The 15,256-nt window shown below is 39.1% G+C and overlaps 1 protein-coding gene across 5 annotated transcripts in view; it reads left to right on the forward strand.

The window, feature by feature from the left end:
* The window catches only part of capu (formin protein cappuccino), a 398,823-nt gene that overhangs the window by 279,229 nt on the left and 104,338 nt on the right, over nt 1–15,256 (forward strand). For all 5 annotated transcript variants that reach the window (XM_075295921.1, XM_075295922.1, XM_075295925.1 and 2 more), the window contains one exon: nt 10,584–11,117. In XM_075295921.1, coding sequence (XP_075152036.1) covers nt 10,584–11,117 — 534 coding nt within the window. The remainder of the gene's footprint in view (nt 1–10,583; nt 11,118–15,256) is intronic.

Raw genomic sequence — 15,256 nt, forward strand, 5'->3', positions numbered from 1 at the left:
CTCCAACTCAAGGATTATCACATCAGCTTCTCCAAGCTGCTGCAACAACGACAGATCTCTAATGAAGACTATTAGGTTAGGTTATCGACTGCACGCAAAGAAAAAAAAACGTTTGGAAAACGTGTACCGAAAACGTTTTTCTTTTGTTAGAGTTTTTTGAATTGCTTCCAAAATTTTAAACTTTTATCACCAAAAAAATTCGTTTGTTACAAAATTTTTATTTTTTCAATAAAAAAAGTTATTTTTGAAACAACAACACAGTCCATTTCGTTTATATCAAACACTGTTCTTTTCTCACTTTAGGTCTTTAATAAGACACATTTTACAGTTCAAAATTTAATATACTACAATGGAATGTTGAACATTTTTTCGGAATCTTCCGAACATATCTGGAATATATGTAAAAAAAAAAAAAAACAAAAAAAAACTTTGGCCGAAGCAGGGATCGAACCCACGGCCCTTGGCATGCAAGTCGGACGTAGCAACCACTGCACCACGGTGACAAACTAAATGTTTGTTTCTGTTAAATAAACTTTGTTTACTCGGTTCGTGGGCGCCGCAAGCTATGCTATATAAATATAACTTATATGGATATTTATCTATTGATGACCATAACAGGTACATAGGCCAGTGGTTAGTGTGTTGGCTTACAAAGTGCATGGTCCGCGGTTCGATTCTCCGTCCAGGCGAAAGGTAAAAAAATTTTAAAAATTTATAAAATCGTATAATTTCTTCTACATTGTTGGTATTACAGGAAAAGGTGTTAAGAACTAAGAAACATGTTGGATGTGAAAAAGATGTGAGGGAAAATGCAATTAGCAAGAAAACAATGTTTTTTTTTTTTTGAGTTTGTCCTTATGAAATTGTTTTTACATCCTGGAAAAGAATTAACGTTTATCACAAAAAGTATATACTTTTCTCCCAAATACACTTTCTTACAGCGAAAAGCAAATGAGAAACGAACTTTGTTTGTCTAAAATTTCGTTTGGGAGGAAAGAATTATTTTTTTGCGTGTGGAGTTATAAATTTGGGCAATGACCAAGAGTTAGGCCCAATTAGTCGACCTGTAGACGGGTCGACTGGTGGCGACAATTTGACAAGTCGAACCTTTTCCAAGGTAGCGGCATCAAAAGGAGGTAATCCCTCACGAAAGAGATTAAAGGAACACAGAAATGCTTTGTTTATCCTAAAGAAATTAGGATCAGTCGACCCAAGCACGTTGTCGGCTAAACAAAGCGATTCCTTAAAATGGGCTCAAGGAATTCTTGAGGTTGGAAAAAGGGAACGATCACCGGATGAGCTGCCATCCTCCAAAAGGGATGAACGATCGTTTGCCTCAGTTGCTAAAGACAGTCTTGTGATGGCTATCATAAATAAAGGAGCATTGGACGGTATGGTTCCAAAGCAAAAATGGGGGGAAATTGAGAATGCTTTGTCTGGCGTTTACTCACAGGTGCTGGAAAAGTTTCCCGGCCCAGATCCTCGACACCAAGAGGCTGGTTGGTATCAAGGACGATTTAAGCTAGTCGCATTTGAGGACCAGAGGTCTATAGAATGTTTTAAAGCTGATCTGATACTAATTGGTGAAGTTTGGGAAGGAGCTGCTCTAGAGTTAGTCGAGAAGAAAGACATACCGGCTAGACCTAGAGCACAGGCGTGGATACCTGCAAACCCTCCTGACCCTGAATCTATTTTAAATAGACTGTAAGATCGACCAGGCCGAATCTGGATTACGTAGAAACTTCCACTAAAGACTGCCATCCATAATCGAATTACTTGGGTTGTGGTAATACTTATGTTACCGAGGGCAAGGTATCTCAAAACTTCTTTACATTGTCTTATAAATATGGACTAATTTTTTCATGGTTGTTAGATACTATATACTTACAGCACGTAATAAATCTCAACCGGATAGGATGAAATTTGCTCCTCCAAGAGGGTCAGAAGGTCAAATCTGGGAATCGGTTTATATGTGGTCCGATAATGCCCATTTGCAATACCATCTGACCTACATCAATAACAATAAATTATGCCAAGTAATGAAGACTGCGCGAAGTCCTCTCCAACTCAAGGATTATCACATCAGCTTCTCCAAGCTGCTGCAACAACGACAGATCTCTAATGAAGACTATTAGGTTAGGTTATCGACTGCACGCAAAGAAAAAAAAACGTTTGGAAAACGTGTACCGAAAACGTTTTTCTTTTGTTAGAGTTTTTTGAATTGCTTCCAAAATTTTAAACTTTTATCACCAAAAAAATTCGTTTGTTACAAAATTTTTATTTTTTCAATAAAAAAAGTTATTTTTGAAACAACAACACAGTCCATTTCGTTTATATCAAACACTGTTCTTTTCTCACTTTAGGTCTTTAATAAGACACATTTTACAGTTCAAAATTTAATATACTACAATGGAATGTTGAACATTTTTTCGGAATCTTCCGAACATATCTGGAATATATGTAAAAAAAAAAAAAAAAAACAAAAAAAAACTTTGGCCGAAGCAGGGATCGAACCCACGGCCCTTGGCATGCAAGTCGGACGTAGCAACCACTGCACCACGGTGACAAACTAAATGTTTGTTTCTGTTAAATAAACTTTGTTTACTCGGTTCGTGGGCGCCGCAAGCTATGCTATATAAATATAACTTATATGGATATTTATCTATTGATGACCATAACAGGTACATAGGCCAGTGGTTAGTGTGTTGGCTTACAAAGTGCATGGTCCGCGGTTCGATTCTCCGTCCAGGCGAAAGGTAAAAAAATTTTAAAAATTTATAAAATCGTATAATTTCTTCTACATTGTTGGTATTACAGGAAAAGGTGTTAAGAACTAAGAAACATGTTGGATGTGAAAAAGATGTGAGGGAAAATGCAATTAGCAAGAAAACAATGTTTTTTTTTTTTTTGAGTTTGTCCTTATGAAATTGTTTTTACATCCTGGAAAAGAATTAACGTTTATCACAAAAAGTATATACTTTTCTCCCAAATACACTTTCTTACAGCGAAAAGCAAATGAGAAACGAACTTTGTTTGTCTAAAATTTCGTTTGGGAGGAAAGAATTATTTTTTTGCGTGTGGAGTTATAAATTTGGGCAATGACCAAGAGTTAGGCCCAATTAGTCGACCTGTAGACGGGTCGACTGGTGGCGACAATTTGACAAGTCGAACCTTTTCCAAGGTAGCGGCATCAAAAGGAGGTAATCCCTCACGAAAGAGATTAAAGGAACACAGAAATGCTTTGTTTATCCTAAAGAAATTAGGATCAGTCGACCCAAGCACGTTGTCGGCTAAACAAAGCGATTCCTTAAAATGGGCTCAAGGAATTCTTGAGGTTGGAAAAAGGGAACGATCACCGGATGAGCTGCCATCCTCCAAAAGGGATGAACGATCGTTTGCCTCAGTTGCTAAAGACAGTCTTGTGATGGCTATCATAAATAAAGGAGCATTGGACGGTATGGTTCCAAAGCAAAAATGGGGGGAAATTGAGAATGCTTTGTCTGGCGTTTACTCACAGGTGCTGGAAAAGTTTCCCGGCCCAGATCCTCGACACCAAGAGGCTGGTTGGTATCAAGGACGATTTAAGCTAGTCGCATTTGAGGACCAGAGGTCTATAGAATGTTTTAAAGCTGATCTGATACTAATTGGTGAAGTTTGGGAAGGAGCTGCTCTAGAGTTAGTCGAGAAGAAAGACATACCGGCTAGACCTAGAGCACAGGCGTGGATACCTGCAAACCCTCCTGACCCTGAATCTATTTTAAATAGACTGTAAGATCGACCAGGCCGAATCTGGATTACGTAGAAACTTCCACTAAAGACTGCCATCCATAATCGAATTACTTGGGTTGTGGTAATACTTATGTTACCGAGGGCAAGGTATCTCAAAACTTCTTTACATTGTCTTATAAATATGGACTAATTTTTTCATGGTTGTTAGATACTATATACTTACAGCACGTAATAAATCTCAACCGGATAGGATGAAATTTGCTCCTCCAAGAGGGTCAGAAGGTCAAATCTGGGGATCGGTTTATATGTGGTCCGATAATGCCCATTTGCAATACCATCTGACCTACATCAATAACAATAAATTATGCCAAGTAATGAAGACTGCGCGAAGTCCTCTCCAACTCAAGGATTATCACATCAGCTTCTCCAAGCTGCTGCAACAACGACAGATCTCTAATGAAGACTATTAGGTTAGGTTATCGACTGCACGCAAAGAAAAAAAAACGTTTGGAAAACGTGTACCGAAAACGTTTTTCTTTTGTTAGAGTTTTTTGAATTGCTTCCAAAATTTTAAACTTTTATCACCAAAAAAATTCGTTTGTTACAAAATTTTTATTTTTTCAATAAAAAAAGTTATTTTTGAAACAACAACACAGTCCATTTCGTTTATATCAAACACTGTTCTTTTCTCACTTTAGGTCTTTAATAAGACACATTTTACAGTTCAAAATTTAATATACTACAATGGAATGTTGAACATTTTTTCGGAATCTTCCGAACATATCTGGAATATATGTAAAAAAAAAAAAAAAACAAAAAAAAACTTTGGCCGAAGCAGGGATCGAACCCACGGCCCTTGGCATGCAAGTCGGACGTAGCAACCACTGCACCACGGTGACAAACTAAATGTTTGTTTCTGTTAAATAAACTTTGTTTACTCGGTTCGTGGGCGCCGCAAGCTATGCTATATAAATATAACTTATATGGATATTTATCTATTGATGACCATAACAGGTACATAGGCCAGTGGTTAGTGTGTTGGCTTACAAAGTGCATGGTCCGCGGTTCGATTCTCCGTCCAGGCGAAAGGTAAAAAAATTTTAAAAATTTATAAAATCGTATAATTTCTTCTACATTGTTGGTATTACAGGACAAGGTGTTAAGAACTAAAAAACATGTTGGATGTGAAAAAGATGTGAGGGAAAATGCAATTAGCAAGAAAACAATGTTTTTTTTTTTTTGAGTTTGTCCTTATGAAATTGTTTTTACATCCTGGAAAAGAATTAACGTTTATCACAAAAAGTATATACTTTTCTCCCAAATACACTTTCTTACAGCGAAAAGCAAATGAGAAACGAACTTTGTTTGTCTAAAATTTCGTTTGGGAGGAAAGAATTATTTTTTTGCGTGTGGAGTTATAAATTTGGGCAATGACCAAGAGTTAGGCCCAATTAGTCGACCTGTAGACGGGTCGACTGGTGGCGACAATTTGACAAGTCGAACCTTTTCCAAGGTAGCGGCATCAAAAGGAGGTAATCCCTCACGAAAGAGATTAAAGGAACACAGAAATGCTTTGTTTATCCTAAAGAAATTAGGATCAGTCGACCCAAGCACGTTGTCGGCTAAACAAAGCGATTCCTTAAAATGGGCTCAAGGAATTCTTGAGGTTGGAAAAAGGGAACGATCACCGGATGAGCTGCCATCCTCCAAAAGGGATGAACGATCGTTTGCCTCAGTTGCTAAAGACAGTCTTGTGATGGCTATCATAAATAAAGGAGCATTGGACGGTATGGTTCCAAAGCAAAAATGGGGGGAAATTGAGAATGCTTTGTCTGGCGTTTACTCACAGGTGCTGGAAAAGTTTCCCGGCCCAGATCCTCGACACCAAGAGGCTGGTTGGTATCAAGGACGATTTAAGCTAGTCGCATTTGAGGACCAGAGGTCTATAGAATGTTTTAAAGCTGATCTGATACTAATTGGTGAAGTTTGGGAAGGAGCTGCTCTAGAGTTAGTCGAGAAGAAAGACATACCGGCTAGACCTAGAGCACAGGCGTGGATACCTGCAAACCCTCCTGACCCTGAATCTATTTTAAATAGACTGAAACAATGCAATCCAGATCTTCCAACAGCTGATTGGAAGGTTGTCCGTTTGGATGAAGTGGATGGACCAAGACGGCATGCAGTGTTTATATTGAACACTCAGTCTTTGCCACATCTAGCAAAGTCTCAGGGCCGTGTATGTTATGGCTTTCATTATATCCAAATGACGGTATATAAAAACGATCAGCTAAAGGATGTAGAAATGGACAAGCCTCTGTATGAATCAGAAGTAAGCGGATCCTCTTGCGAAGTCGAGGGAGATACCAAAGTTGAAGGCATGGATAGACACCGTATGCGAGAGGAGGTTTATATTGCCTCAGAACTCACCAAAGTTGAACCTATGGTTATTGCGAGAGTCACCGAGATCTCTGAAGAGGACATTCTTGATGACTCGATTGAAGCGGCTGATGTGACGGTTGTTGAAAATATCGATGGTCCTACGGATCCTCCAGATAAATCTTCATCATTGTAAGGCTGCATGTGCTGCCTTAAAAGTTCTCCTGATGAAAGGGAACCATATGTTTATAGAAACAAAATATGTGAATTAAGTACTCCGGGGTTCAAACTATTGCAGTATACTGGTAATGATGTAAATCGAGCCTGTATAATTGCTAAAAACTAGCTCAACTTGTTTCTGCTTCCTTCAATGTGGAATACAGACACTGTCATTGCCAGTTTAGAAATAGCCAAATGCAAATATTGGGTATCTGCGGTCTACATGGGACATGACAGGGAGATGCCTCCATGTGCCGTTAAGACCTTAGTGGAGGAGTCACTGAAAACAAAGACGAAACTCATTATGGGATGCGATGCGAATGCACATCATAGTATATGGGGAAGTAGTGATACTAACGCAAGGGGAGAGTCGCTAATAGAGTTTATTTTGCGTACTAATCTGGTAGTTTGCAACAAGGGAGATGCCCCAACCTTTGTCACTAAAAACAGGCAAGAGGTTTTGGACATCACCTTGGCCTCGCAAGAACTGAATGAAATGATATCTGAGTGGCAGGTTTTAAGTGAACACAGCTTCTCAGATCATCGCTACATCAGTTTCAAATTTGATGTTCATATCACCAAGACCATATTTCCGCCAAATGTTAGGAAAGCTGACTGGAATAGGTATAGGGAATCGTTCAATATGATGATACCGGAAATAACAGAGACAAATATGAGAAATGTGCAAGATATCGAACACGCAGTGGAGCGGATTACTAAGGCCTTCAACATCTCACTGAAAGCTGCATGCCCTAGAGGGAAGCAAAGGGGGAAAAATCGACCACCATGGTGGTCTACGGAATTAAGTAATATGAGGAAATCCTGCAGGAAGCTCTTTAACAAGGCAAAGTCCACCAGAGCCCCTGAGGATTGGGACACTTACAAGAAGAATCTGAGGGGATACAAGCGAGAACTGGGAAAGGCTCAGCATAACTCTTGGAATGATTACTGCAGCAGTATTGAGAATACGTTCGAGGCTTCCAGACTACGGAAGGTTCTAGCATCCACCAACTCCGCTCCAGGTTTCATTAAAAAGTCGGAGGGCAATTGGACAACGTCCAGTGAGGAGACGCTGGAGGTACTATTGGACACACAATAGTAGTCTGGAAATCAGATGGTTGAACCATGTACTGGCGGTGCCACAGTTGCGGAAACTAGAATAAGATGGGCGCTAAATAGCTTTGGACCATTCAAATCCCCGGACCTGATGGAATTACTCCGGCGGAGTTACAAGCTGTAACTGACAAAATTATCCCCTGGTTGTTGGTGATATATAAAGGATGTATCAACTTATCATATATCCCAGGAAAGTGGAGGGAAACAAAAGTCGTTTTCATACCTAAAGCGGGAAAAGCCTCTCACTCGAGGGCGAAGGATTTCCGACCAATCAGCTTATCCTCATTCCTACTTAAGACTCTGGAGAGGATGATAGATATTCATCGATTCAAGTTTGTTCTCGAAACGACAGCATGCATACTCGAAGGGCAGGTCTACTGAGACCGCACTACATGAACTAGTCAGCTTTATTGAAAGCTCACTATCTGTCAAAGTGGCGTTTCTAGACATCGAAGGGGCGTTCAATAATGTCCATCCGAGCTCGATATTAAATGGACTGACAACTCTGAATGTTGATCCATGTATACTTAGGCTGTTAGACGAACTGCTAATGAAGAGACGTATTTCAGCCACACTAGGACAAGCAAACATACAAAGGTATGTGAACAGAGGCACTCCCCAAGGAGGAGATCTATCACCTCTTCTTTGGAATGTTGCTATAAATAACCTTCTGGTTACCCTAGAAAAAGAAAGGATAAAAGTGGTGGCATACGCAGATGATGCGGCTCTGGCAGTCAGGGGAAAATTCCCATCCACATTCAGAGATATTATTCAGAGGGCCCTCCGGATGACTGAGAAATGGGCGAAAGACAATGGTCTTGGGGTATATCCTGCAAAGACAGAATTAGTCATGTACTGCAAAGATCGCAAAACTCCCACGGTTGGGCCTATTTCCTTAGGGGGTATTGAAATTCCCTTTGGTGAGTGTGCAAGATACCATGGCGTGATTTTGGACAGGAAGCTGAACTTTAAGCTTAATATTGAAGGTAGGGCGAGAAAAGCAACGGTAGCTTTGTACTCGTGCAAAAAGGCAATAGGAAAAAAGTGGGGACTAAAACCAAAAATTGTGCATTGGCTATACACGGCAGTGGTTAGACCTATAATGCTATATGGTGTTGTAGTCTGGTGGCCGGCACATCAGAAACCGACTTGTTTAGATAAAGTTCAGCGTATGGCGTGTTTGTGTATTTCAGGCGCATTTAGCAAGACAGGAACAAATTCCCTTAATATCATCTATTGCCTTTAGACATTTTGGCCAAACAGTCAGCTGCAACAACGGCTGTGCGGTTGCGCGAGCTATCGCTGTGGTCGGAAAAAAGTTACGGTCACAGTTCGGTCCTCAAAATAATGCCAGATGTGCCTAACGTAGTGGATTACACTTTGGCGAGTCCACTTTTCGACAAAAAGTTTGAAACTCTAATCCCCAACAGTGAGGCGTGGTGCACATAGACCCCGGGGAATAAAGAATATATAGATTTCTTCACTGATGGCTCCAAATTGGATGGACAAGTGGGTTTCGGAGTATATTCTAAAGATCTGGAACTTCGAATAGCGAAAAGATTACCTGATCACTGTAGTGTTTTTCAGGCTGAAATATTAGCAATGAGAGAAGTGGTGAATTGGCTGAGAAGTAATGCTCCAAGCAATATTGGCATTAATATATACTCAGACAGTCAACCTGCAATAAAATCCTTGTTCCTCAACTCGAAAACGGCCATCGACTGCCGCAAATTTCTCAATGAGATGGCTGAGCAGCACAATATTCACCTATGGGTGCCTGGCCATGGGAACATACCGGGGAACTGCGAAGCAGATGAGCTAGCAGGGGTAGGAACTACCTTACATATTACAGGGGAACTAGAATCTGTTGGTATGCCTCTGGCTACCTGCAAGCTCTTACTGCGTGAGAAGGCTGTTATGGTGGCAAATGTTCGATGGGAGAATTGTAAGGGTTGTAACGACACTTAAACTTAAGCCGCACACTAGATATGCTAGTGTTCTCGAGACGCCAGATATCACTCCTGATATCTGCTATAACGGGTCGCTGCCTGATAGGCGATTTTGCAAAAACTATTGGTGCGAAGTATAATGACTATTGTATGAGCTGTCATGATGCGTAGGAAAAGGAATCAATAAAACACCTCTTGTGTGAGTGTCCTGCAATTTTGTGTAAGGCGTAAGCAAATTTTAGGGGCATATAGCCTCAGATTACTGGCGGACCTGGAAAACGTTAGCTTAAGCAGTCTGCTAATGTTTTTGGAACAATCTGGTTGGTTCAACAGAAGAAAAACTAAAAGTACCTATTAATATGTAATAGGTACTTTTAGTTAGTGTGGAATCACAATGGACTGAATAGTCTAAGTGAGCCTGAATCTTAATCGGGCTGCCACTTTAACCTAACCTTAACCTAATCTAGGTTAGGTTATGTGGCAGCCCGATGTATCAGGCTCACTTAGACTATTCAGTCCGTTGTGATACCACAGTGGTGAACTTCTCTCTTATCACTGAGTGCTGCCCGATTCCATGTTAAGCTCAATGACAAGGGACCTCCTTTTTATAGCCGAGTCCGAACGGCGTTCTACATTCCAGTGAAACCACTTAGAGAACCCCTCAGAAATGCCTCCAGCATTACTCAGGTGGGATAATCCACCGCTGAAAAACTTTTTGGTGTTCGGTCGTAGCAGGAATCGAACCCACGACCTTGTGTATGCAAGGTGGGCATGCTAACCATTGCACCACGGTGGCTCCTGAAGGCTATTGAAATGTTCACTCGCTCGGACTGAACATGTATAGTTCGTTGTGTATAGATTTGTATGCATATATGATTTGTTTTTCAATAACTCCATATTAATGAAGTTCCTTGACGTACTTTGTACAAAAAATGTCGAACAATAATTAAAGGTAAAATTCGACGAAATTGTGAATTGTTTTTTCGCACTCTTAGTTCCACCTAACTGTTTGTGAAACCTCTTTTTGTAAGAACAAATATTGGCCAGATAAAGTTTTTATAACTTATTTTACATATTTCAATTGTTTTTGCGTCCATAATAATCCGAAAACTGTTTTATCTCATACTACTTGGCAGTCGATGCACACAATGGGCTAACATTATTCTTTCTTCTTTTGCACGTGGTTTTTTTCAGATGCCAAACATTTGCCAACTTTACAATCATCATCATCAACACCTTCGTTGTCATCCTTAAATTCGAGTTCAACGGCAGCTCTCGGTGGGTCTTCCACGGAAACCCAATCAACCGTTATAATTTCATTTAAATCATCCCAAACACCTGTTCTATCTCAGCAGACATTAGCCAGTCCCGTTACTGCTGCATCGCCTTTACCATCGAACGAAACATTATCATCGCATGAATGTGCGGTCGGGAACAATAACGATTATGCTGAACCAACAGTACCGACAGTAACGACAACTCTATCGAGTAGCCTGATTGGAGCGACAGGGCAAATGGCATCTCCTTTGCCTCCTGGCACACCGCGCAATAATGTCCTGAAGAAAGTTGCCTCTTTCACAGCGGAAAAGGCTGCGGCTGGCAGTGGCAGTAAAATCAATAATGGCGATAGCAACTCTTGCATGGCGGGAGCATTGGAGAGCAATGGCATGAAACGTTCATTATTTGTGCCCGAGAAGTTAAGCTTCGCTGCATATGAAAAGTTTGAAGGTAAGTGACGTATCCCATACAGCAGAATCGCCTGTTTTCACTCCCCCAGTTGCAGCAAATCAAAAGTTTTCATGTCTTGTTAGACACTTGGCTCAATAGCAGATGTCAGGCATGGTGGTAACGCCACAAATAACTAGGAAAGCGTACAGCCAATTCAATTGTCAGACAGTAGCGGGAAATAGGGAATAGGAATCATGGGGTCCAACCGAATGGGCCAAAAATATGAATCTTATATACACATATAGAAAAAATTATTAGTTCAACTTTGCTTCTATTGCAATTAATTTTTTGATTCCAATTCGAATAATAAAGGGAATCAAATTTAGATATAGGTCCCACATATATGATCGCCCCATATCGCTAGATGCACTCGAAATAAGTGAACTCTATTTCACTAAAGCCAATTTATGTTCGGTCGAAGCAGGAAGCGAAACCACGACCTTGTGTATGCAAGGCGATCATGCTAACCATTGCACCACGGTGGCTCCCGTACGTTAGTTAAATGAACTAAAAACCGGGAAAAAATTATACACAAATAAAGCATAAACATTTACGCAATTCGTACTTCTCACAAAATAGTTCATTATTTCTTTTAATTTGTAAATGTTACTACAAATGCGTCCATCTTGAACTTCGTATGGCACCAAAGACATTCTTGCAATTTTTAACTCCAATTTATTCCTTCAAACTACAAAATTTTATTTTACAAGTGAAAAAAATTAATTGTGTCTAAAAAATTTTCTTGAATATTGAAATATTTATATATTTTTATGATATCGGCGTGATGTACTGTTTAGTTAAAAATTTCTAAAACTAATCTAAATATTCTAAAATGAACTACAAATTTTCTTCCAACCGATCGACGTCACATTTAGCACAACATAATTCAATTTACCACCCTTCAAGTGTTCAAAATTTCATCAAAATCGATTCAGATGTAGATATAGCTCCCATATATATGTATCGCCCGATTATCGCCTTATTCATTAACAGGTCTTACTCAAATTTAGCACAAGGTAACCTTCTGTGGTATCAAAACTGATTTGGCCCAAATCTTTTATTATTATTTATTTAAGCGGTATCATGTACAAAAAGATTTAAGTCTTATAACTAAAGTGCAGGAATTTTAGTAAAAAAAAGATTATCCGTTATTATTACATATTTCTTCATATTGTGATTATTTTTCAGTGTACACTCAAAAAAAGTTTACTTGTATCCAAGGATTTTGACCTTCCATTAAGGATTTTGGGTTTGATTCCAAGCCAAAGATGCGGCTTCTTTAAAACAAAGACATTGTTTAGTGACTTATCTCGCTTTAAACCTAGGATTAATAAAATTAAAATTAGGATACACATCTCATTTATCGAATTTTCATTCTCTTTTTTCATTATATTAATAAAGGTATTCGCGTACAAACAAATTCCTGATTAAAAATCCAAATTATAACGGATACTAAAAAATAAAAATAAAACAAGTATATACTGCCGTAAGTTCGGCCAGGCCCTCCACCATGGTTTGCGTAGAAACTTCTTCTAAACACTGCCATCCACAATCGAATTACTTAAGTTGCCGTAACACTTGCCGATGGCAAGGTATCCTAAAAACTCCTAACACCGTCTTCTAAATTGTATGTAAGTCCATACGTGGTTATATTAAATCAAAAAAGATCGATCAAATACGTATATACTTCAGTTTGACAAAATTTTCTATAGACATAAAAATATTTTAACAAAATTTTCTATAAAAATAAAATTTGAACAAAATTTTCTATAGAAAGAAAATTTTGATAAAATTTTCTACAGAAATAAAATTTTAACAAACTTTTCTATAGAAATAAAATTTTGACTAAATTTTCTATAGAAATAAAATTTTTTCTATAGAAATAAAATTTTAACAAAAATTTTCTATAGAAATAAAATTTTGACAACATTTTCAATAGAAGTAAAACTTGGAAAAAAAATCTACAGAAATAACATTTGGAAAAAATGTTCTATAGAAATAAGATTTTGACAAAATTTTCTATAGAAATAAAATTTTGACAAAATTTTCTATAGAAATAAAATTTTTACTAAATTTTCTATAGAAATAAAATTTTGACAAGATTTTCTATAGAAATAAAATTTTAACAAAAATTTTCTATAGAAATAAAATTTTAACAAAATTTTCTATAGAAATAAAATTTTGGTAGATTATTTTTGGCTCCAGTGGCAACCATGATTATGAACCGATATCATATGCTGACACCACGTACCAAATTTCAACCGGATCGGATGAAATTTGCTTCTCTAGAGGCTCCGCAAGCCAAATCTGGGGATCGATTTATATGGGGGCTATATATAATTATGGACCGATATGGACCAATTCCGGCATGGTTGTTGGATACCATATACTAACACCACGTACCAAATTTCAACCGGATCGGATGAATTTTGCTCCTCTACGAGGCTGCGGAGGTCAAATCTGGGGATCGGTTTATATGGGGGCTATATGTAATTATGGACCGATATGGACCAATTTCTGCATGGTTGTTAGAGACCATATACTAACACCATGTACCAAATTTCAGCCGGATCGGATGAAATTTGCTTCTCTTAGAGCAATCGCAAGCCAAATTTGGGGGTCCGTTTATATGGGGGCTATACGTAAAAGTGGACCGATATGGACCAATTTGTTCATGGTTGTTAGAGACCATATACTAACACCATGTACCAAATTTCAGCCGGATCGGATAAAATTTGCTTCTCTTAGAGCAATCGCAAACCAAATTTGGGGGTCCGTTTATATGGGGGCTATACGTAAAAGTGGACCGATATCGGATGAAATTTACCGGATCGGATGAAATTTGCTTCTCTAGAGGCTCCGCAAGCCAAATCTGGGGATCGACTTATATGGGGGCTATATATAATTATGGACCGATATGGACCAATTCCTGCATGGTTGTTGGATACCATATACTAACACCACGTACCAAATTTCAACCGGATCGGATGAATTTTGCTCCTCTAAGAGCCTCCGGAGATCAAATCTGGGGATCGGTTTATATGGGGGCTATATATAATTATGGGCCGATGTGGACCAATTTTTGCATGGTCATTAGAGAACATATACCAACACCATGTACCAAATTTCAGCCGGATCGGATGAAATTTGGTTTTCTTAGAGGCTCCGCAAGCCAAATCTGGGGATCGACTTATATGGGGGCTATATATAATTATGGATCGATATGGACCAATTTTGGCATGGTTGTTAGAGACAATATACTAACACCACGTATCAAATTTCAATCGGATCGGATGACTTTTGCTCCTCTATGAGGCTCAGGAGGTCAAATCTGGGGATCGGTTTATATGGGGGCTATATATAATTATGGGCCGATGTGGACCAATTTTTGCATGGTCATTAGAGAACATATACCAACACCATGTACCAAATGTCAGCCGGATCGGATGAATTTGGTTCTCTTAGAGGCTCCGCAAGCCAAATCGGGGGATCGGTTTATATGGGGGCTATATGTAATTATGGACCGATATGGACCAATTTTTGCATGGTTGTTAGAGACCATATACTAACACCCTGTACCAAATTTCAGCCGGATCGGATGATATTTGCTTCTCTTAGAGCAATCGCAAGCCAAATTTGGAGGTCCGTTTATATGGGGGCTCTACGTAAAAGTGGACCGATATGGACCAATTTTTTCATGGTTGTTAGAGACCATATACTAACACCATGTACTAATCCGGATCGGATGAAATTAGCATCTCTTAGAGCAATCGCAAGCCAAATATATATACTTTACTTTATGGGGTCTTAGAACAATATTTCGATGTGTTACAAACTTAATGACAAAGTTAATATACCCCCATCCTATGGTGGAGGGTATGAAAACTTTAAACCAAAGATGGCAGAGGGAGCCACCGTGGTGCAATGGTTAGCATGCCCGCCTTGCATACACAAGGTCGTGGGTTCGATTCCTGCTTCGACCGAACACCAAAAAGTTTTTCAGCGGTGGATTATCCCACCTCAGTAATGCTGGTGACATATCTGAGGGTTTCAAAACTTCTCTAAGTGGTTTCACTGCTATGTGGAACGCCGTTCGGACTCGGCTATAAAAAGGAGGTCCCTTGTCATTGAGCTTAACA

This window comes from Haematobia irritans, chromosome 2 (assembly GCF_050003625.1).
Source record: "Haematobia irritans isolate KBUSLIRL chromosome 2, ASM5000362v1, whole genome shotgun sequence".
Lineage (NCBI taxonomy): Eukaryota > Metazoa > Arthropoda > Insecta > Diptera > Muscidae > Haematobia > Haematobia irritans.